Source organism: Meles meles, chromosome 7, assembly GCF_922984935.1.
Source record: "Meles meles chromosome 7, mMelMel3.1 paternal haplotype, whole genome shotgun sequence".
Classification (NCBI taxonomy): domain Eukaryota; kingdom Metazoa; phylum Chordata; class Mammalia; order Carnivora; family Mustelidae; genus Meles; species Meles meles.
In genome coordinates, this window is record NC_060072.1 from 15,824,956 (window position 1) to 15,848,108 (window position 23,153).

The 23,153-nt window shown below is 42.6% G+C and overlaps 1 protein-coding gene across 2 annotated transcripts in view; it reads right to left on the bottom strand.

The window, feature by feature from the left end:
• TCP11L2 (t-complex 11 like 2) overlaps window positions 1–21,019 on the bottom strand; it is a 39,679-nt gene extending 18,660 nt beyond the window's left edge. Inside the window, exons 1-6 of one of the 2 annotated variants that reach the window (XM_046013776.1) lie at window positions 20,884–21,019; window positions 12,426–12,617; window positions 9,724–9,859; window positions 5,922–6,042; window positions 4,467–4,687; window positions 3,114–3,250 (exon numbers count right to left, since the gene is read on the bottom strand). In XM_046013776.1, the coding sequence (XP_045869732.1) occupies window positions 3,114–3,250; window positions 4,467–4,687; window positions 5,922–6,042; window positions 9,724–9,859; window positions 12,426–12,582 (772 nt within the window). In that variant the 5' untranslated portion in view covers window positions 12,583–12,617; window positions 20,884–21,019. Of the gene's footprint in view, window positions 1–3,113; window positions 3,251–4,466; window positions 4,688–5,921; window positions 6,043–9,723; window positions 9,860–12,425; window positions 12,618–16,618; window positions 16,780–20,883 lie in introns of those variants that run through there. The other variant, XM_046013777.1, reaches the window with a different exon arrangement.
• Window positions 21,020–23,153: the final 2,134 nt, after the last annotated feature.

Below are 23,153 nucleotides of genomic sequence, written 5' to 3' on the forward strand. Positions count from 1 at the left end.
GTCATATGCCTATCAAACTTTCCTGAGATCTGAATGGTGACTAGAGTATTCAAGGATGGGCCATTTTAAAATATACGTTAACTGTTCTGATGATGGAGCTAGGAACTTTTCCTTACTTTCCCTGTCCAGATTCCTGACGCTCTGCTGGTTTCTTACCTTGCTCAGGCTCAGGTATTTTGGCTTTTTTGGTGAACTGTCCCCATCCTTCCATTCACTTCCTTTTTTGCTAAATCACCCAGAATTGGTTTCTGTTGCTTGAAATATAACCTAGCTGACATAACACAAAAGTGAAAAATCCAAGGGAAGCAGCCAAAGCAGCAGCTTGGTTTAGTCTTGACTTGGATATAGGAGACCTGGCTTCCAGTCCTAGCTCTACTACTTACTAGCTGTGTGACTCTCTGGTGTTTGGGCAGACCGTTACTGAGCATCAGTCTGCTCATCTTCAGAATGTTCCATTAGTAATTCTTAAATGTCCTGAGCGCCAGGCAAAGAAAATGAAAATGCAGTTTGATGTGTTTTTGGAAAGTATTTATGTCCCACAAGATTTCTGTAAGAATCACATGAAACGAAGTTCTATGAGAACATCATGTCTATCAGACACAAGATATTACCTAAATAAATAAAAACCTTCTCTTTCTGAGTATCTTAGAAATTACTTGTGCTCTGGTCCCTGAGGGGTAATCTGTTACTCTTTCCACAGGTAATTTAGTTGCTGGACCTGATGTGGTTATCCTGTCGATGTTCAGTACATTTATCCAATCATTGTCTGAGGCTTTCTGGGGTGTACTTTAAATCAGGCAATTATATAAAATCTGTCAGCAAAATATTTTCTAGAGTCAATTCAGAAATCTAGAGTGCTTCTCTGCATTAATTTTGCAATAATTATTTTATAAAAAGTCACGTACACACAAAAATCCAACCCTTTTGTCCTTCTGCATGTTACTGTGAGGCTCTTATTTTGATATTAGGGCACAGTGACCGACATTTGGCAGAGCGACTTGAGGATATAATTAACAGCTGACATAAACTCTGCTTCCTGGACTCTTGATTTCTCTGGGAACATATTTAGAGCTGGCAATAATGACCTATATCCACAACTGGATTTATTCTATTCTTAAATCTCTGAAAATATCCAAGTCAATGTGAAAAGTACAAATGAATTGCAGGTCACAAAGCCTGGATTTTAAGGACAGAAACAAACAATTTCAGATGAACAAAATTATAACTCAAACCAATATTAAGGAATTTCCTCCAGATGACAAGCTGTCTTGACTCAAGACGTAGAGATATATGACACCTCTAGCAGTACAGCTTTAGTGCCTACTAGTTCACGAATCTGCTCTTATCAGGGTTACCAAAAATCCGCATGCAGTCATACCCAATGGTCAAGCCTTAGCCTCCATTTTCCTTGACCACTTAGCACTTGTCACAGCTGATTATGTCTTCAGTCTCCAAATGCTTTATGCACTTTCTTACAGAACATCACCAGCTCCTGGCTTCCTTCACCTCCCTGGCTACTCATTCACAGTCACCTTTGCTGAATCCTACTCCTCTTTTCAAGCTCTAGATGCTCTAGAATCCCAAATCAGGCCTCTTTAGTATTGACACTCACTCCCCAGGTAATTTCATCTAGTGCGATATTGTGGCTAAGAGCATGAACGGTGTAGCCAGACCACCTGGGTGAGTCTAAGCCCCCTAGCTTACAAGTTGTGTCATGGAGGCAAGGAATCTAACCTGTCCATCCCTCAGTTTCTTCATCCATAAAATGGAGAGGAATTTCCTAAAGTTATTGCAAAGATCAAATTAGTTAATATAGGTAAAGTGCTTAGCATGTGGTAAACATTTTATACGTGTTAGTTATTATTCAGTTTCGTGGCTTTATAAATAAATATACTGGTGAGTCCTGAATGTATACTCTGAGCATTTACCATTCCCCTGAACTCTAGTCTCTCATATCCACAGGCCTACCGACCATGCTGATGCCAAATAAGATCTCAGTGTTCATATATCTAAAACTGAACCCTGCCTCTGAACTACCTCCCTGCCTTCCCCTAGTTGCCCGCCTCACAAACAGCCATCACTATTCACCCTGGTGCTCAGGTGAAAACCTGAGCATCATCTTCAACTTCTCCCTTTTCACTTTTATCTAACTTTCAGCAAATCGTTTTGTTCAACTTTCAAAATACATCCAGAATCTGACTTGTTCGTACTGCTTCCACCACTGCTTCGTGGACTATTTGTTCTTGCCGGAGCAACTGCCATTCCACCTCCTTGGTGCCCGTTTCCCTTCCCTCCTTGCTCCGGTATGATCTATTCTCTACCCAGAAGCCAGAGTTGTCTTTAAAAATGAAAATCCCATGTTGCCCTCCCTGCTCCAAACTCTCCAGTAATTTCCCATCACACTTGGACTCAACTCTCAACACTCATTTCCTAGCAAGGCTCTCTAGGACCTGCTTTGTCTACCTCTTAGCCTCATCTCCTCCCACCCTCTCCCTGCCTACTTTACTCCAGCCACATTGTCTGCCCTTGTCTGTCCAACTTCACGTGCAAGCTTCACGCCTTTGCCCTTGAAGCTCCCTCAGGCTGCGATGTTCCTTGCTCATGTTCACATGCCCCTTCCTCTTTCCTTTCCAAACTCTGCTCAAATGTTCCTTCTTAGAGAGGTCTTCCCAGTCTACCTTATCTTAAAAAACACCATCTCCCCCACTCCTGCCCCACTGCTCTCTGCCCTTTTTTCCTACTTTTCTTCATAGCACTTAATACATCTGACAGTATAGGTTATTTGTTTGCTTGCCAGGCCTACTAGAATGTCAGCTCCTTGGGGGTCACAACATTGTTTTGTTCACTACAGTATTCACAGCAACTAAGCAGTGTCTGGGATATAGCAGGTACTCAATAGATACATATTTTTTAGTACATGAAGAAATGAATAGTGCTTGGCACAGTTCTTGAGACATGGGCAGACAGCGATAAATTTGTGATGTCTATTTTAGAAGTTAAAAAAATGTTTAACAGAAAAGTCAAAATTCTTTTGTGATACTCCTTAAGACATCAAAAATGTAAACATCACATTTCCATCTAATTTCAGTATACACACATTATCTTGTACTTACTTGGAGTTTCTTCTAAAATTTCTTGGAACTTAGTTCTCTCATAATCCACCAACTGGCGTTGAAGATGTGGTCTAAGACTCCTAATCGTAAAATTGACCATGTCTATTTTCATGAGGTCCAGGACATGAAATATTTGTCTAAAAATTTTAGAGTTAGAATAGTTAGAGAGATGATTAATAAATTAAGCTGAAATTCATTAACTGTGATCTATTTTACAGACTGAAAACAATAAACATTCCCAAATAGTTTTGAAATTCCAACTGCCATTGGCAAGGTCACTTTTCATAGAAGGCATTACATGTGCATTCCAATGTATCCTTCATAGATCTCAAGAGTATTTGCTTTAGCAAATACAATACTTCCAGCTGATCCACTACACCTGGCCATAAACTAATAGACACTAAGAAGCATCAACAATGAGTCTTAATGAGACAAAGAAGATTCAAGAAGGAATTTTCATTAGAACCCCTGAAATTTTAAGGGAGTCTGAACAAAGTATACATGATTTCTATTCCTACTAAATTTGGGGTTGGGGGATAGAGAGGGGAAAAAAGGACAGGGCAGTGAGGTACAAAAATACTTAGCTTTGCTTATCTGGTTTTCTTTTAAGATCAAGGATTCCTTTGGGAGACCAGTTATTATTGGGTTACTCAATTGCCACACTTCCCTTCTGTTTTGTTTTTATTTTTATTTATTTATTTTTTTTTAGAGATCACAAATAGGCAGAGAGGCAGGCAGAGAGAGAGAGAGGAGGAAGCAGGCTCCCCGCTGAGCAGAGAGCCTGATGTGGGGCTCGATCCCAGGACCCTGGGAACATGACCTGAGCTGAAGGCAGAGGCTTTAACCCATGGAGCTACCCAGGCACCCCTCTGTTTTGTTTTTAAAATATATATTTATTTATTTGAGAGAGAGAGAGAGAGAGAGAGAGAGAGAGAAAACACGATCAGGAGGGGCAGAGGGAGAATCTCAAGCAGACTCCACACTGAGCATGGGACCCAATTCAGGGCTTGATCTGATCATGACCCTGAGAGCACCACTGGAGTCAAAAACAAGAGTCAGACACATACCCTACTGGACCACCTAGGTACCTGCCCCCAACTTCCCCTTTGAATGAACTCAAAGGTACTCTCAGAAAATGCAAGCAGCAGGGGCGCCTGGGTGGCTCAGTGAGTTGGGTCTCTGCCTTTGGCTCAGGTCATGATCCTGGGGTCCTGGGGTTGAGCCCCGCCTCGGGTTCTCTGCTCAGCGGGGGGCCTGCTTCCTTGTGATCTCTGTCTGTCAAATAAATAAATAAAATCTTTGAAAAAAAAAAAAAAGGAAAGAAAAGAAAATGCAAGCAGCAAAAGTGCCAACCTCAGCACCTCCACGATGTTGCTGGTTGCCTTCAGTTCTCTGACATCGTCATCTCGCACAGGAGCACACAGCTTTCCCATCGTACTGATGACATAGTTGGCCAGGCCTTGGATGTCAACAGCCCTGTGCTCAGCCTGTTGCCTAATGAGGTCTGTGTCCAAAACTTCACAGATCTGGTTGCGAAGTCGGTTGCCGCCAGGAGTCAGAAAAGAGAGGAGAGTCTACATAGGAAAGGAAAGTAAACAGCATTGTTACGTGAATAAGGGTTGTCATTTTAACTTCAGTGTCTAGATGACTAAACTCCTTGTGCATATTTTAATGCCCTGGATGCCACAGAAGCATGGTGGGTCAGAGGAGCACTCTAGTGCCTCAACTCTAAAAAGAAAGCTCTAGCTTCTGAATTAAAGTGCCCTCCGCCGCAGCCTCCAGCCCATGGAAGTTACTGAAACTATCAGAATAAAAGCAACTGGCAAGGAAGGAATATTACTGAAATAACTTCAAAAAGTTTACATTTAAACCATGCAAAGAAAGAACAAGTTGCTGATCATGGCTCCACAAGAACCCTTTAAAGAAGATCAAGTGGAAATACCCCATGGGCTCCATTAGTATATTTTACATATAAAATACTTATTATATAGGGGCACCTGGGTGGCTCAGTTGGTTAAGCAACAGCCTTCGGCTCAGGTCATGATCCTGGAGTCCCAGGATTGAGTCCCACATCAGGCTCCCTGCTCGGCAGGGAGTCTGCTTCTCCAGCTGACCTCTCTCATTCTCTCTCTCTCTCAAATAAGTAAAAAAAGTCTTTAAAAAATAAAATAAATAAATAAAATATTTATTATATATTATACAAGCAACCTATCCTAAGTATTCACCACACAGCAAACACCGTGCTTACACACACAGCACATGGTTAGGAGTATGGATTCTAAGCCAGAGTGCCTCAGCTCAAGTCCCTCTCTACCCCTCAAAGCTGTGTAACCCTGGGTGAGTAAGGGAACTTGGTTTCTTTTTATTCAGGAAGAATAACACAGGATTATGGTAACAACAAATGAATCATCTAGTGTTTGGCATAGAGCAAGTGCTTTGTGAATGGTAGTTAAAACTGTAACTCTCATATCATCTAAATCTTACAATTACCCTGCAAGTACTCAGGACACTAGAACTCCTGGAGGGAAAGTCTTTGTTTAGCCCGTCACTGAACCAGGTTGTTTAGCTCCCGAGTCTGTGCTCTTTACTACTGTGACCACTACTCTGTGTGAAGCGTTGCCCTGCACTCCTTCCACTGTCCTATTTCCCTAGCCTCCACCCTACTCTAGGAAGTGCATTTTGGAAACCACCCTTCCAGTGATTGAACTTACTCAGTTTTCCAAAAAGAATCTCCAATACTCTTTGGAGGACAGAAAAATAGCCTTTGGGGAAAAAAATCATTAATCAATTCAGACAACATCAACTTGCCTCTCTGATTTCTTCAAACAGTTTGATGGCATGTTCATACTCGGGAGGCTCAGCATTCAGTTCTGACTCCAAGACGTCCCAGAAGGCCTGGTGGACAATGTGCTTCACTTGACTGGCTAAGCTACAGGAAGGAAATTGTTTTTTAAAAATAAGCATTATTTTTCCTGATTATAAAAGAAATGTGCCCATTGTAAAAATCTCAGAAAACGCAGGGGGAGGGAAAAGACAGAAAAAATGGCCCATAATGTCATTTTTAATCTTTTGACATGTTTCCCTGGTTCAATGCATTGTTTTAATATAGTTGAGGATAACCAGTAGGTATAATATATACTTATTTCATTTAATATTCTGTCCTAAGAGTTTTTCCTAGATTTTAAAAATGCTATCTTGCTATAGCTTTCAATAAATTCATAAAATTCTGTCTTAAGGAGATGCCATAATTTACCTAGCTACTCTATAGATCTTTAGACTTGTTCTAGATTTTGGGGATGAGATGGCCAAGTTGCTCTTTCCTCAACAGCTGAAGTTTCATTGCACAGAATAGAACAGATTGGCCCCAAGGAGACATGCATGTGAATTGCTGCCAAGCACAGTTTAGATGTCCTATTTAAAGTCAGCCAGATCAGACTGCTGAAACAGGAACCTTCCTAGGAAGAGCTCACAATAGAATAGGTGGCCACTTTGCTTCACCCCTTATATCAATGTCATAAAACAGGTGCACACTTAAATACACATTCTTACTGACCTCCTACATTTGGCAACAGTTGTAAGAAAAGCACATATTTCCCTGCACTGTACTTATGAGTCTCCATCCCCTAAAGGTCATACATCTCTTCCAGGCAGAGGCAATAACTACTTCTTCTTCTAAGTATCTGCCATTGTACCTAGCACACTGCACCTGGCATACAGTGAGTATTTGATGAATGCATGGTGAATGAATTAAAAATTTGATAGTTAAGCACAGCTCTTAATTTTTTTTAGAGTATAAATAGCTAATCATACAATAATGTTATAAGAAATTAAAATTAGCTTTCTGAGGAATGTGAGCTAAAATTGTTTCTGTAACTGCAAATACTATATTCTACTCAGCAACTTGAAATGTTAAAACTTATCCTGGCTGCCTGACTAGAGTCATTCAACATAAATGCTCTTTCTAAAGTTGACCCTCCCGAGCAACTACAGAACCATTAGAAAGGCAAACTTGCTGGCATGGATTTCACTCTGGACTTCACAAGCCTCATGTAGTGGCTTGAATGGACCAAACAAGAAGTAGCTACAACAACTTTAGAGCTCCTGCAGGGACATCAGAGTTTAAATGTAAGTTTTCCTAAAGGCTGAAAGATACCTTTCATATCAATGATATGTGGAAGATGGTGGGGAAGAATGAGATCCATCAAATCATTTACAAGGGTTCCTACTAGGTATCAGAAATTGGATATATTTTGCTAAGTCTTTTCCCCAAAAAACAATATTTGGTTAAATATTAAGTCAGTGATATTTTTTAAAGTAACAACTTGGCCATTTGTGGAAAGTCATCTGAAAAATCAACAGGTTATAATATGCCATTTCAGTTTTAAATAAACGTAATTGTCCTAAGTTTACATTTTGCTTTCCTTGCTCACATTTTCCAGCTACAGCAGAAAATTAAGAAAGGAGGCTTTCCTATTTCCCATGGTATCAAAATACTTAAGTTCAAGGCACTCAGATGTCCATGAGCATGCGTCTGAAGTCAACATTTTAGTCCCCATGATCTCCTTGGGGAACACGAAGCTCAGAAATGGTCTCAGCAGAGCTAGGATTCAAACCCAGAGCCTGTCTGATCAAAAAGTGCCTTCACTAGGGGCGCCTGGGTGGCTCAGTGGTTTAAGCCTCTGCCTTCGGCTCAGGTCATGATCTCGGGGTCCTGGGATCGAGCCCCGCATCGGGCTCTCGGTTCAGTGAGGAACCTGTTTCTCCCTCTCTCTCTGCCTGCCTCTCTGACTACTTGTGACTTCTCTCTCTCTGTCAAATAAATAAAATATTAAAAAAAAAAAAAAGTGCCTTCACTAATGCCTATATTTGGAACTTTTGAATTTAAAGTATAAATACTTCCAAACTGTCTTTTGCTGTACTTCATAAAACACACTAATTTTAACAAACATTCATTTTCTTAGTCAGTCAAAAATGTTTATAAGGCATCCAGTATGTGCCAGGCCCTGTTTTAGGTGTTACGGTTACTATAGTAAAAAAAAAAAAAAAAAAGTGTATGCTCTCAAAAGCTTATTTGTTAACAGGGACAGGAAGACAAAAACAAAACACATTAAAAATAAATAAGGCAATTTCAGAACCATGAGGAAGGCAGAAAAAGACAATGTAGTAGCTAGTGATGGAGAGGGTGCTAATGGCTGAAGAAAGTTTCTCTAACATACGGACCTTTGAGTTGAGACTTGAAGGAGGGACAGAAAAGCAGCCAGTGAAAATCTAGGGGATTTTCAGAAAGAAGAAGAACAAAGTCCTTGAAAAGGATTGAGCTGGCGTACTCTGGGGTCAGCAAGGAAGCCCGTGTGGCTGAAGCATACCAAGCAGGAGGGAAAGAAATAAGAGACATGGTCTTGGAAGTAGGGCCTTGCTGCCACACTAAAGAGTTTGAATTCTTATTCTAAGTGTAATAGAAAAGCCACTGAAGGATTTTAAGCAAATAAATGACCTACTCTGATTAACCCTTTAGAAAGGTCACTGGTTACTGTGTGGATATGGAGGGTGGGTTAGGGAGAGCTAAGGATGGAGACAGGGCAACTAGTTAGGACTTAAAGAGTCAAGGTCAGAGGTGATGGTGGCCTGGCCTAGGAGTTCATCAGTAGAGTTGGTATAAAGGATTATGGTGAAATGCAGCTACCATAGAAAACCAACCAGATACACCTATTTTGGCCCGTAATATTAAAAAAATATTAATGATTATCATGAATAATAACCCCAGGAGGAGGAAGACTATGATTCACATTTTGAAGAAGAAAAATTATTATGTTTGCTACTTTCCTGCTTGAAAACAAATAAACATTAAAGCTCTAAATAGAATCAAATATTATATGTTGTCTTAATTGATAGAAGAAATGCCTCTGGATTTATAAATGACACTGTGAGGTTGAAGATTTAATGCCATTATTCATGAGCTAACTTTGCCTATAAAGATGATATATCTGTGATGTATCTTATGGTCTCCAGCCTTTTCCCCTCTTTGTCCCAGGGGATTTATGATCCACTGAAGTTAGAGAGGCTGAAGTAGGATATAAGGGCATGGCTCTAACTAGAGATCCTTGGGTTGGGGGTGTGTGTGAAGTTAGCCGGGGTCCCTGTGTAGTTATGATTCCTACCTCCAGGTGCTTCTGGATCACCTATTCTTAGCACTTTGGCAGCTCCACTAATTTATTTATCTTTCACAACCTGAATATCAGTTTTTAAGAAGTCGATCTGCAATCACACGGAAAGAAAGACACTGAACATAAAATTATAAGTCTTCATAACAAAAAGGAGGTAGGGGGGCAATAGGAGTCTTTAGGAAGGGGATTTAATGTAATCTAGTATGCTCAGGAATGTCAGGAAAAGCTTCTCTCAGGAAGTGACATATCAGCTGAGTTCTAAGGATTATGGGTAACATATAACCTTGAGGAATGGTTTTAGAAACAAGTATAAGACCTTGTTAGAGAACTAACCAATGTTTGTTCCCAGTAGCTGTTACATAAGACTTCTAGGAATCAATGTAAACATTTGTGTATGTATGAGACTCCGCAGCTCAGTTTACACATAGCAAATGCCTCCGGGTTACCTGTTCTCAGGGAGAGCGTCTTGTTTCAGTTGAAAGCTCTCATTTACAGCAATTTCATGAACAAGTGTCATGTTTGATAAGTTCCTTGCTGCGGCCATCACTTTGTCAAATGTTACAACTCTGGGAGGGCTTGTTGCTGAAACAAAAACAAAACATAGTTCATGTCATGGAGGAAAAGCTGTCATCCTATGAAACCTCCTGAGGTCGACCGAGTTTAAGTTATTCTAACACATATGTTCAGGGTTTTACAAATAAGGAGCATACATACTAAATTGGGTAGATTTCCTGCTTACTACTTAAGACTTCAAAAATTCAAGAACTCCTTTGATAGTTTCAGTTATTATATTGATAATAAATTCTCAAATGTCTTCCAGACTATTTTATTAGTATAAGCTATTATAAGTTACTTTCTTTTATTAAATCACCTCATATTTTAGTACCTATTGATATCTGCATTTATTACACATACTCTGCAGGAATTTGATAAGACTACTTTTATTCTGTAATTCGTTAACTCATTAACTTAAACAGACTCAAGATGAAGTAATTGATTTTTTAAAACTGTAACTTCTAAAAGTATAGGCAGTATAGCATAATGTTTAGGTTTGATTCCAACTTTTTTCAATTGGTAGACATCATTTGACTTCACTAAGGCATAACTTACCTCCTCAGGGCTGTCTTTAGGTGATTAAATAAGATACTTTAAGTAAAGAAGAACAAAGTAAGAACTTCATAAACGTAGATACTTAAAATAAAACTAATCTGGTAAACTGGATAATCTACTCAGTAGGAAGTAGTATAAAAAGAATTATTCTACTTACTTCTAAAGATTATTCTAATAAACCATGTCTTTTAAAAATGACTATTGGAACTCTTAACTTCAATTAATTGAAAATCACTGCCTCAAACAACACTATTAACTGGCAATATTTTGCTACCTAAAATAATTTTTCAAGGAAGCAGAGGGGAAGAAGGAGGAAGAGGAAGACCATGTAGAGGAGGAGGGGGAGGAAGAGTTTGGAAAAATGGTGATACACGGAATTAGGAAAACCCCCTCTTTAGGATGACTGCATACTCTGTTAGAGGCATCAGCCTAATACATAATATAAAAAGTGAGAAAAAGCACAAAAAGCTAAGTGGCTGCTAGTAAATTCTTTTCTTAATTCTCTGTCCCATTAAGATTCTTTTTTAAAAATGTCTGTACACTTGGGTCCAATAATTCAATTATATCCAAAGGAATTCTTGGAAAGGCTCAATGCACCAAGCTGTTCATAAAGCATCATTTGTCATAGAAAAAAAAAAAAAAGAGGAAATTAACTCAATGTCCAGTGTCCAATGTCAATGGTTATATTCATGGTGTAGTCATTTGCTGAAGTAGTTTTAATGTATTAAAAGTATATTATATAGGGGCACCTGGGGGTTCAGTGGGTTAAGCCTCTGCGTTTGGCTCAGATCATGATCCCAGGGTCCTGGGATTAAGCCCCACATTGGGCTCTCTGCTCAGCCGGGAGCCTGTTTTCCCCCCTGCCTACTTGTGGTCTCTCTCTGTGTCAAATAAATAAATAAAAAAGTGTATTACATCATGGCAAATTTTAGTTATAATTCTTTTTAAAAAATATTTATTTATTTGGTTGGGGGGGCAGAGGGAGAGAGAGAATCCAGAAGCAGACTCCCTGCTGAGCATGGAGCCCAATATGGAGCTCGATTCCAGGATCCTGAGATCATGACCTGCGCTGAAATCAAGAGTTGGCTGCTTTAAAGACTGAGCCATCCAGGCACTCCATGTTTTAGTTATAATTCTAAGTGAAAAGTGTCTATACACATATACACACATATGTCTATGTGAAGAATGAGTATGACAAAGCGCCACCAGCTGTCATCTTCGGGTGATAGTGTGGGCAAAATTTTTCTTTTCTCTATACTTATATACTTTCCAAAATTTTAAAAATGAGATTGTATAAATTTAAACTAGACACAAATGAACAAATGTTTTTGAAATGGGCATTTGATTATATGAGACATTAGTTGCTTCTTTCTGCATTTGCTTTGTCTTTTTTTAAGGTGTTATATTTCCTATGCAAAATGTCAATTAAAAAGCTAAAACAACAACAAAAAACCACACTTGCTTTACACACCTCTAGTTTCCATACACAAACAAGGGAAAAGACAGCTCCCTCACTATGACCACTTTTTTAACTCTTTCTCACAGCCCTGGTGTAGTAATTCTCCGCCTGGGCACTTTTGTGGGGAGATTTGCACAACAGGTTTTGAAATCAGCAGGAAACCCTTTAGATTTTTTCACTTCCTGCCTGACCCTTGAATTGGAGCAAGTTTCCTTCCATGTAAATCGGCAATTATCAGAAAAGACCAGTTTGAACTTATCCTTGAATGTGGCCCAACAAGTGATCTCAAGAGGGAGTGGCTTTCCACTACTCGAGAGAAAAGACAGGTGGGGTTTAGGGACCTGATTTATAGTCAAACCCAAGCAGATCAGAGACAGTAATGAAAATAAAAATGGGCAGGTGGTAAACTTTAGTGCTTACTTAATCCTGCCTTTGCAGTGCTACTACTGTACATCTAAAAGGGAGGGGGAGTCTCTACTTTGCTCTCATTCATTTATGAGTTTTAAAATCTAACACACATGTCTAGAACCAACACCCCCTCCCCTGCCCCCCACAACCCCTGCTCCCCTGTTAGCTTACAAGCAGGAGAGCTGGATTTGCTGGAAGAGTCGCTTGTAAAGCTCTGCCTTGAGCACTCATAGTCACTGAGTGAAGCCATGCTTTCGGAAAACCGGGAAGAGTCTGAATCCCTTGGCTCGTCTTCGCCTACATGCTGCTTCTCACCATTGAAGGGCATTTTGTGTCACTCGAGTGTGGGCAAAGAGATAGTGCCTGCAGAGAAAAACACACCCCACGTCAAGGCTCTGTGGTACTTCCGCCGGCATCACAGATGCTTCTTCCAGTGTAGACGGTTTGGCTCACATGTGTCACAGTGTTGGAAAGGCCCCAGCAGAGAACCTCATCTTTCCCATAGCAGCCAGGCTATTACCAGGCCTTCAAGACTACCTTCCAGAAATGAGACTCCAGAGGCCTAAGTGTGAACTTACTCAGGACATACATAGTGGGACTGTGGAACAGCTCCCAGCAATAATGGATCTTTAAAAATGTGCATAAGACACACAGTTTCTCCCTGGGTTTCTAAAACATGGAAGGCAAGAGTTAAGAGGGTAGGGCCTCGAGGCCAGATGGCCTAGGTTAGAAGCTCATACTGTCTTTTGCCATGTGACTTTGGGAAAGCCACTAAGCCACCTACCTCTTGAGTAAAACCGGGCTGAAAGACTAAACTTAGAGGGTTGCTTGAAGATTAAATGGGATTAATCTTATTAAAGTGCATAGTACTCAAATGTTAGCTATTATTATTATTATTATTCCTACGGCTTTGTTTTAAGTAAACTATTTTTTAAATCAGCCTCTAGCTCCTGATGAGCCTCTTGGAGAAAGGAGAAGACTAACTAGAATCTCTGGCTGGCAAGTTTTCAGGTTTATCTCCATCTTCCTGTGAACTGCCATGATACAAAGTGTAAAGCCTGACATTGGGTTTGCACTTGACAGCTGACTTGGTACCCACTACTACCCGATGAACAAACAGGCACCAAAGATCCGGATTCATGGATGAAGGAGACAGACTCTGAGGGATAAGGGGACTTACCGTGCCATAAAACCAGCCCCTTGACTCTATGTCCAGTATTGTATCTGGGACATCAGACTGCCTTCCAGGTAAGAGCAGAGCACTTGGGCCTACTCACCCCCTAGAAAGGAGATCCTGGGCACATAGGATGCCCCACCCTGAGCCCAGGAGCCTCAGCAAGGCCCAGGAGGAAGCTGGTTCTGACACGTATGGTGTTAGCTGACACTAAGGATAACCGGGGCCCGAGGAAGAAGACCCCTCGAGTCCTGAATAGACAATAATGATAGTAAGGGTTCACTGAGTCTCTTTAAACCAGCCCATGTGATGAGGTATACAGAGCTTTTAAAGCTATAAAAACTTGAAAACATAGCTGTGCATAGTACGCCTGGAAATCCTGTGCAGTTTCTTCAATGGTTCCTTTTGTATTTATTGAGTGCCTACTATGCAGCAGTACTGGGAAAAATAATGGTGAACAAAAGAGATAGGGCCTTGCTCTCATGGCTCTCAAGTCTAGTTACCTACAACTGTGTGTGCCAGAGGCTAAAACATGAGAAAAGGGGAAACAAGGCATTGCTGGGGAAGCATGAGAAAGGAGAGGCAGGGTGGGCCTATGGGGAGGGAATCTAGTCTTGTTGAGAGAAATGTTGCCATTTTGTATCAGTTGAGCGGTAACAAAGACAAGGATGAACCTCAGAGGGACTTTAATTTAAGGTCAGTGCCCAAGGGCATTTGCCCCTGGCCTCACCTAATCAACCTTCAGTCCTGCCAATTGTACAAGTGTACCCTTCCGAGGCCCACCTCTTTCACAAACAGAAAACCACTAACTCCTTGCCTCTGCAAGGAATCCAGAGAAGCCACCAGGAACCTATCATGTAGAAAGGTCTGCCTTGTCCTGGACTCCCAAGGCCAACCACCACCAGCACAGGCTATAAAATAGCCCTTAATCCTTGAGACTCCAGTGGGAGTGACCTCCTTCACCACATACAAACTAGGTTCAACTTGAGCTTTAACTCCCACCTGCTGGAGGGAAGGGAATAGAGAACAGAAGAAAAGGGTCTGCTTGATCCCTTTCACTTCCATCAAACCCCAATCCTAAATGGAATACTTGTCCTTCCCTCTACATTCTTCTCTCTCTTTGCCACCATTTTATGACTCACTGATAGCATTTCTTGAAAATGCTACCTTCCTCAGGAAGCCTTTACTCCTTGACCAGAGTGAATGACACTCTTCTCTGTACATCTGCAGCACATGTCCTATAGCTCCACCATGGAGCTGCGTCTCTTGTACAGTCATTTTCTTCCCATGGCTACTTCTGACTCTCCTTAATAAGGCAGGGCATGTGTCTTGTCCATTGCCAGTGTCAAGTACGTGACAAGTATTCATTCAGTGTCAGCTGAATCGGAATCATTGAATCCCATTTGGTACAGCCTCAACCAGAACATTCGCAAACTGATACCACTACACACTTAAGGCCTGGTACTGCCAAAGTTAAAGCACGGGAACAGAGAACCTACCACTTAAACCCACTTCATTAGGTTTAAGACTCAACATTCCCTGACCCTGGTCACACTCTTATTTGAATATCTTGAACTTTGTTTCCATTTTTTTTTTTCCAGTCATTCTGCCATAACAAGTGCTCTGTATACTCTGCTCTTAATTTTTCTTCACTTTGGCTGTTTTTCCAAATAAAGGTGAATAAAAGCTTTCATCCATTGGAATTTATGAAATAGGTTAATAGTTATAACTGTCCATTTCATTTTTCTACTCCAGCTGAACAGCACACTTTGTAGGTTCCTTGTGTTTAACAAGGCAGCAAAGAATAAGATTTAAAAATAAAAAGATGTAGGTTAGGAGTTAGAAGGCTAGACTCTGAGGCTTGAATCTGTCATTAATTTGCTGTGCAACTTTATGCACACCACAATGGCTCTCCTCACCTCATTTTTCTGAGCAGTTGGGCCAGCTATAAGGTCCCTTTCAGCTAGGAAACGCTAAAATTCTATAAACCCAGAGTTCCATGAGGCTTCACTGGAAGTTCTGAAATTAAATGTGCTCATGACAGACATACTTAATAATGTGCAACTATGCTTCCTTCCAACAATTCACTGGAAGTAGTTTCTGGCACAGGGAATGCACATAAAATGTGAAAGCTTCAAAATGTTTAGATCCTCTTGTTTGGATGGTAAAAGGCTCCATAGCACAATTGGGCTTTAATGCATCCAAGGAGGAACTTTCCTTTGAAGCCCAAATGTCCATTATTATTCTATAAGGAAATTGCCTCTTTCCTCCTCTAGGCATACTAATAATACCCAATGCATAGGGTTGGTGTGGGACTTCATTTAGTCAATACACGTAGAGTGCTTGGAACAATGTGTCTGACAGAGAAAACAGGACATAAATGATGGCTATTATTAGTATTATTTGCATTTTTCTTGTTATTATCATTTCAGGCATTAAAAACTCTAGAGGGGAGAACTGTTTTATCCCAAGATGATAAAAGCATATTCCCCTACAGATAAACAAGCAGCTAGTTAACTTACAACAGAACTCTTGCACTTGTCTGAGATACTAAAGCTGAAAGCAAACGCCCCATCCCAGTGCAAATGGTCTTCTGCAAGTTCCTTCACATCTGTTCTTGCTTTTCTTGGTCTCGGGTTTCCATATAAGTCATCTGGGGACAAAGCTACTTGACTCAAGAGGCATTGAGGGTAATTATATGGCTTTAAAAACTATTTTGGATTCTCTCTTAGAATAGTGATAATAAAACCAGTCTATTTCTTTAAGAAAGGTAATGCTTCTCATACTGACAAACTTAGACCTACTTAACTTTCACCACTGCCAATCACAAGCAAACCACACAACTTTTCAGAAACACCACATCTCATTCTACCTGGAGGATTTACTACTCGCCAAAGGTAAAGTCAAAGGTGAAAACAGTGGATAACTCCAAGCAAAGCGTCCAACACTACAGTGGGTCACCATCAAGGAGAATAATCACATTTTACATTCTATTCTTTCTCATTTAATAAGTTCAGTATTATATAATTCCTTCCAAGACCAATGACTGGGATGCAGCTGACACTTAAACATTTATTGTTGAATGAATGGCAATATAACCACTGCCATTTTAGAGGCGGGAACAAGTACATGGATCTAAAGGGACAGACAGAAGGAAGATGGGTTTTTAATTTGCTAGTTGACTCCTTACCCTGTATCCACACTACCAACTTCACTTCTTTATTTCCTTTCCATAGCACACTCATCTGCAAACGGTCCAGCACAGGTTCAGGATTAGAAAGGTCCACCACAGACAATGTACCTGTCCATGAAGCAGGAAGAACACTGGCTCTGGAATCAGGTGGACTGGGCTTTCGATCCTGACTCTTGATACCTACTGACTGGAGAGAGGGAATTTTGCCATCTGTAAAATGGGGCTAATAATAGTATCTCCTTCATAAAAACGTTGTGAAGATTAAGTGAAATAGTCTATGTCAAGTACTTAAGCTCCTAGTAAGTGCTTGACAAATTGTCAACTATTATTTTATTCTTACTGAAAGAAATTATGATTTCCAAACATGGCAATGTCATAAAAACAAGGAACGGCTGAGGACATGTTCCATATGAAAAGAGACGACAACTGAGTGCAACAGATGATCCCTGACTGACTCCGATACCAGAGGGGAAAAACGCTATTATCGGATCAACTCACAGCACTGGTACAAACTTGAATCTACTTTCTATATTACAGTGTTAAATTTACGAAATTTTATAAGTGTACTGTGACTACATATTTAGGAATGAAGGGCCATGAGGTATGCAACTTTCTCTTGACTAATTTAGTGACCAAAAGAGAAAACAGTAAAGCATATGGAGCAAAAAGTTAACAGGTGAATATGAGTAAAATGTAGACAGCAAGGACTTCTTTGTAGTGTTCCTACAACCTTTTCTTTAAGTTTGAAATTATTTCCAAGCAAAAGATTAAAAGAAAAGTACTAAACCAAAACTTCAAGTCTAATTCTGAACAGTCCAGGCTCCCGCAATTTTTAGATTTTGACTGTCCCCACTGCTGGACTAGCTTAGATACTGCTCTATTACAAAAGTTCTAGACAGTCTGGCTTGACCCAGTGTTCTTCTTGAACAGTGTATAGAGAATAAAAACAGGAAATAGGACAGAGCCCTTCAGAAGAGGCACAATAAATCATCCCTTCTAAGAGTTCATCTTAAGAACTCTTAAAGAGTTTAAAGAAAAGGTTTCCCTTTTCTTAAGAAGTTTCCTGGCTGGTTTATATTCCTCTGGGATTTGGCCTCTGCCTATACACACCATCCCATATCACTCTCTCCCTAACCCTTCCTGCTACAGACACAATGGCTTCCTTCAGGTTCCTCAGATATGCCAAACTTCCTACTTTGGAGCACTTGCACCTGCTAGTCTGTCCCCCTAGCATGTTTCCCTGATCTCTACCGGATGGACTCCTTATTGTCATTCAGGTTTGAAATTAAATATTAAATTAAATATTAATTAAATATTAAATATTACAACTTCAAAGCGACACTCCCTGATACCCTCATTGCATCTAAATTAGCCATCTAGAGCTGAGAACACTTCCTAGATTGAGGGGGAGCCCGAGGAGTCTTGCTGAAGAACAAATTAAGCTACACTCCTATTCATATTACAACTTGGGGTTTCCTTCTCTCCTGCCTCACTCACATTGCTCATATTTCCATTATGCAGTCACTTAAAGTGCTATAGTTGTTGTTTACATATCTGCCTCCCCACTAAATTTTAAACTGCTTGCAGGAAGGGCTATGTCTCCTCTTTCCAATTCCCAGTGCCTATAATTCAAACTAGCAAAGACTCAGAGCTTAAAGAAATGTTTACATTGTGTCTTTCCACTTTCTTATGCTCATTGATAGTAAACAATAACAATCAGAGCTAAGAGTTACTGTGTGCTTATTATATCCCAGCCCCCATAAGTGCTTTAAATGTTTTAATCTCCTTGAATCTTTATTATAACTTTGTTAGCTGAGGTATTATTGTTATCTGCATGATATAGAAAAGAACCTGAGGCTCAGAGAGGTTAAATTAATTGCCCTAGGGTTCACAGCAGTGGCAGAAGCACAACTGAAAGCCAGGCCATGGATTTCTATAGCCCATGCTTTCTACCACTCTAGGATGGTGGAGAAAATTTGGTGTGCTGCTCATTCTTTCCACTCTCAGTCTGCCAAATCGATCTACCCAACACCACGTGAATACTTGCATATGTGGTAACAAGCTGACCTTACCCCGGGGGGGGGGGGGGCTGCTCAAGTGCTATACCGTGAAGGGCATCACTGAAAGAGTCTATTGTCCAAAATAATTCTGAACCACCCCAGTACAGTAAATGAAAATCCTCTATCGGGAGCCATTCTTTAACCACTGCAAAATCCTTAGTTAAAACCCACATATTATCAGAAGTCTTAACTGCTTACAACTAATATCAAAAACATTTTGAGGGGCACCTGGGTGGCTCAGTGGGTTAAAGCCTCTGCCTTCGGCTCCGGTCATGATCCCAGGGTCCTGGGATCGAGCTCCGCGTCAGCTCTTTGCTCCGTGAAGAGCCTGCTTCCTCCCCTCTCTCTGCCTGCCTCCCTGCCTACTTGTGATCTCTGTCTCTGTCAAATGAATGGATAAAATCTTTAAAAAAAAATTTTTTTTTTGAGGTGAAATATTTAGATTTTCCAGCAGTGCTCTGGACAAGGAATGGAGCCCAACCAGTTAAGGCTGAGTCGTGGAAATGAGAAATTTCAAGAGCTACCAAGTGGGTGTCATCCTTGAAGACCAGATCAAGGTCACATGCAAAGACAAGCATTCACATATGTGTAGTAAAGGGAAAGGCTTCAGAGGAATAAAACTTGGCTCTGAAGAAAAAAATTGCAGATGGTGTGGAAAAGCTCCACCTTCTGCAAAATGCTGCTTTAGAACCAGTCCCAAACAGCAGTGCTAGAAAGTAATTCATATGCAGTAAGGCATAAACCACAGAGCAGAGAGAGAGGTTCTGCTCCACTCTGCTAGAGAATACCCGTCTTCATCAAATTAGAGCCAACAAAGAGCTAGATAAAAGCCAACAAGCCAGTCATTGTCTAAGAAAACAGATGTTCATGCAACACATAACATTACAGCATCAGGGAGAAGGATTTCTAGGCACTTTTCACACTTGGAAATGCTTCTCCTCCCACCCCTGGCTGGCCGGTTTAATACCAGTGATTCCTCCTGGGGACCTCAATCCCCCACAAAATGGCACTGAAGCTGCTTCCACACATGACTGAGTATCTTCAGCCCTGGGCCACTTCAAGTGAGGCAACCTCCACGGGCTGCCAGGGTGATGTATGAAATCCCTGGAGGCAAGAGGACAAGGCAGGCAGGGAGCCACCTAAAGTGGAACCACTGCCCTAACCTCATTCTGATCCGCAGGTGGCAAAGAGCAGGGTCTCTGGCTGGGCTGGAGGCCATGGGACCACAAGGATCTTGAGGGCTGAGGGGCCCACTGGGGACAAGGACAACTTGTCTGGTTTCTCAAGGTTAAAGTAACAAGACAACCCCCTAAGACAATTATTTCCCAAACTTCAGTCATTTGCATACCACTCTTCACGTCTGTTTCCACATCTCCCTCCTCATCTATACCCTAATTTATCAATCACTTCTAAGTTTTTTTTTCCCCCCAGTACTAGCGAAAACGCAGTACCCTGTTCGTCCACGTGCCAAATCAGCGCTGTTAGCCCCATGGTGCCATCCAGAGGCGCCGTTTTGGGAAGCACAAGCCATCCCCGAGAGGCCAGAGGTTCGAGCCCTGGGCCTGACTGGCATCTCCCGCCTCTTCCCTCAGACAGTCCGCTCGAGGGGAGGCACCAGAGGCTGCACACACACCCCCACCCACTCAGGCAGCCCCTCCCCTCCAGCAGCACGTTTCCTGTCATAACAAACCCTTGGGGGAGGGGACGGCGGAGGCCCAGCCGAGTGCCAGGGAAACCCCGGCAACAAACCCCAAACACACGCTTCGGGCCGCGCCCGCCCCCACCGCGGCCCGGCTCGCCCACCAGCGCTGGGCCGGGGGTCGCAGGCGAGAGAGGGGGCCCGGATGGTGGGAAGCCTCTCGCAGCACTGTCGCTGGCACGGGTCCAGCAGGATGTAAACAGCGGCCAAGCGGCCGCGACCCCGCCGCCTCCGGGGCCCAAAGCCCGCGGCCAAGCTGACACCTGCCGCGGCCACTCGGTGCCCGCGCCCCGCACCCACGCGGGACGGCGGTTCGAGGTCAAACAAGGGGTTAAGGTCGCAAGTAGCAGGGCTTTAACGCCCCTGGCACCGGAGTCTCAGGACAGAGTTCCGAGGTGGGTCGGGGGAGGCCCTCGGGCTGCCCTGGGGCTAGATGTCCGGGTCCACTGACCCGGGCCCATCCCCTCAGAGCCGGCGACCCCCTCCCCCGGATGGATACGCACCAGGTCCGGCGCAGAGACAGGCGGAGAAAAGCGACTTAGGGAGCCTGGGTTAGGGGTCTCTGGGTGTCCCCTCACCGAGCACCGCACAAACACCTGGAAAACTCACCAGTCCAACAACCCCCAACCTCCCGGTCTCCCCCCCCCGCCCCACGCGGTATTTAAAGGGCCGGGAGGGATTCTGAGGAGACAGCCACGGCGGAGCAGTGGAACCGGCGAGTGGGGGAAGGCGGGCAGAGGGAGGGGGAAAATCCAGGTCACTTCAGGATCGGATCGCAGAGCTCTGACATATTTGGCCTAGTACAGATCAGTTTTCCTCATGTTCAGATGAAAGAGGCCGAGAAGAGCTTGAATTGACGGTGTTCTGCATGAGAGAGGAAACCGTCGCCCCCCGCGGTCTTCGAGTGGTGCGGTCCGGGGACTGCTAGGGGCGGGGAGAAAAGTGTTTACGGAACTGGGGCAGCGGAGCCTCGGGGAGCGCCCGGCGTTGGAGGCGGAGCTGTTAGCACTGGGGGGGCGGGGCCGAGTAGGGGGAGGTGTCTGGGCCGGGGCGGGGCGGGGGCGTTGGGGGTGGGGCGAGGCTGCGCGCGGAACCACTGGTGGCTGTGCTTGTGGAGCGCGGGACTGGCTTGGGCTTCCGGGGCGCCCCAGCGTGGATAATGGTGTGAACTCCCCGCTGCGAGTGGAACTTCTACTACTCGAACATCCCTCATGTAGGCGGGGCGATCCAAACTGGGTGCCCACCATCACGGCGTCCGCACTGGCACTCACAGCCCAACCGACAGCAGGGCAGGTGCGTTCCCACGCGCGTCAGCAACCAACCTTGTCACTTACGTTTCTGTCTGCACCTCCACATAAACACCGGCCCAGATTTGCATATGGCTGGACGGAAAGATTAGTTCCTGGGAGTCACACCCTCCCAGGCTCTCTGAAGACTTAAACTGTAAACTTCGTGTGCACTCAGAAGATAAAACATCTCACTTCCTCTAGAGTTCTGGCCAGCACCTCTCTACCCGAGAAGTTTCGACATTGGTTAATATAAATAAGCAGCCCCAGGGTGGCTGCTAGTCGGCTCTTGCGGGTGTGCTTCAGGATGAACAGAAACACCATTTCCCCAACGGCACACATAAAAACGGCTATATCTTCTGTAAATTGGCATTATTTGAAAGAAAGTTTCGTGCATGAATGCCAGTGAATTTTGTATAGGCTGAAGTATTTCTACTTGGTGCTGAAACCATGTCTGAATTGTGGAGGCAAAATTGGTTCTAGAAAAAACCAGATAGGCAACATTTTAAAGGATAGAAATCCACCTATCCTAGGTGGGATAATTCAGTGTTACAACTCCAACTCGTCTGGGGTTCAACCCCAGCTCTGACATTAACTACCCATCAGATCTTGGTCAATAGATAACCAATGATAATTATCTCATTGGGTTTTGGTGAGGATGGAATGAGATAAAGCATCCGAAGTGCTTACAACTGTACACAGTAAACACTAGTCAGTGTTAGTTACTGAAACTATCAGGTAAATTACTCTGAACAAAACCTGGCTGCTGATCTTTCTAAATTCGTATTTGTGTCTCCTTATGCCACACTCTCCTCCCTTCTAAAATATACAACTTGATGCAAACCAAGAGATTAAGGAATAAATGCTGTTGCCACCCATACGTTCTTTCCTGTGAGCATGCCCTTGCTTCTATTTTTTGTTGGAATCAGCAGTCAGGGTAACAGAAGCCTCCAATTTCAATTCTTGCCAAATAACAACCACCACTGAACAACTGCCATCACCACCATAAAAACTCCACAATTAAGGATTAACCAAAAATATCCCCCCAAGTTTTGGACACTGTGACAATGACACATTGCAGCGTTGCTTCTTTTTGTTGGCTTTATAGGCAGTTGTTAAGGATTGTTTTTGTGTGATTACATAAGTTGAAACAGGTGAGCATGAGTCAGGAAAGTTGTCCAGTCTACCTGGGTGACCAGTGGCCTGACCTTAGTCATGGCACTTATTTCAAAGCTCAAATATGTAACTCTCAAAACCACAAGGAAGCTTTTTTTTTTTTTTGGTCAAAGCAGATGAGTCAAGTTTCAGCATGTGCTGGGGTGAGAACCTTAAGGTGGAGGAAGTGGGATAACATCAGAGACCCACACAGGGGAGAGAAAATATCCTGGAAACACAACCTATTGTTATTTTGATATTAAATAACTTGTTATCTGGTAAACCTTCTGGTCAATTACCTGACCAACCGCCCTCAGTCTGGCTTGTATATA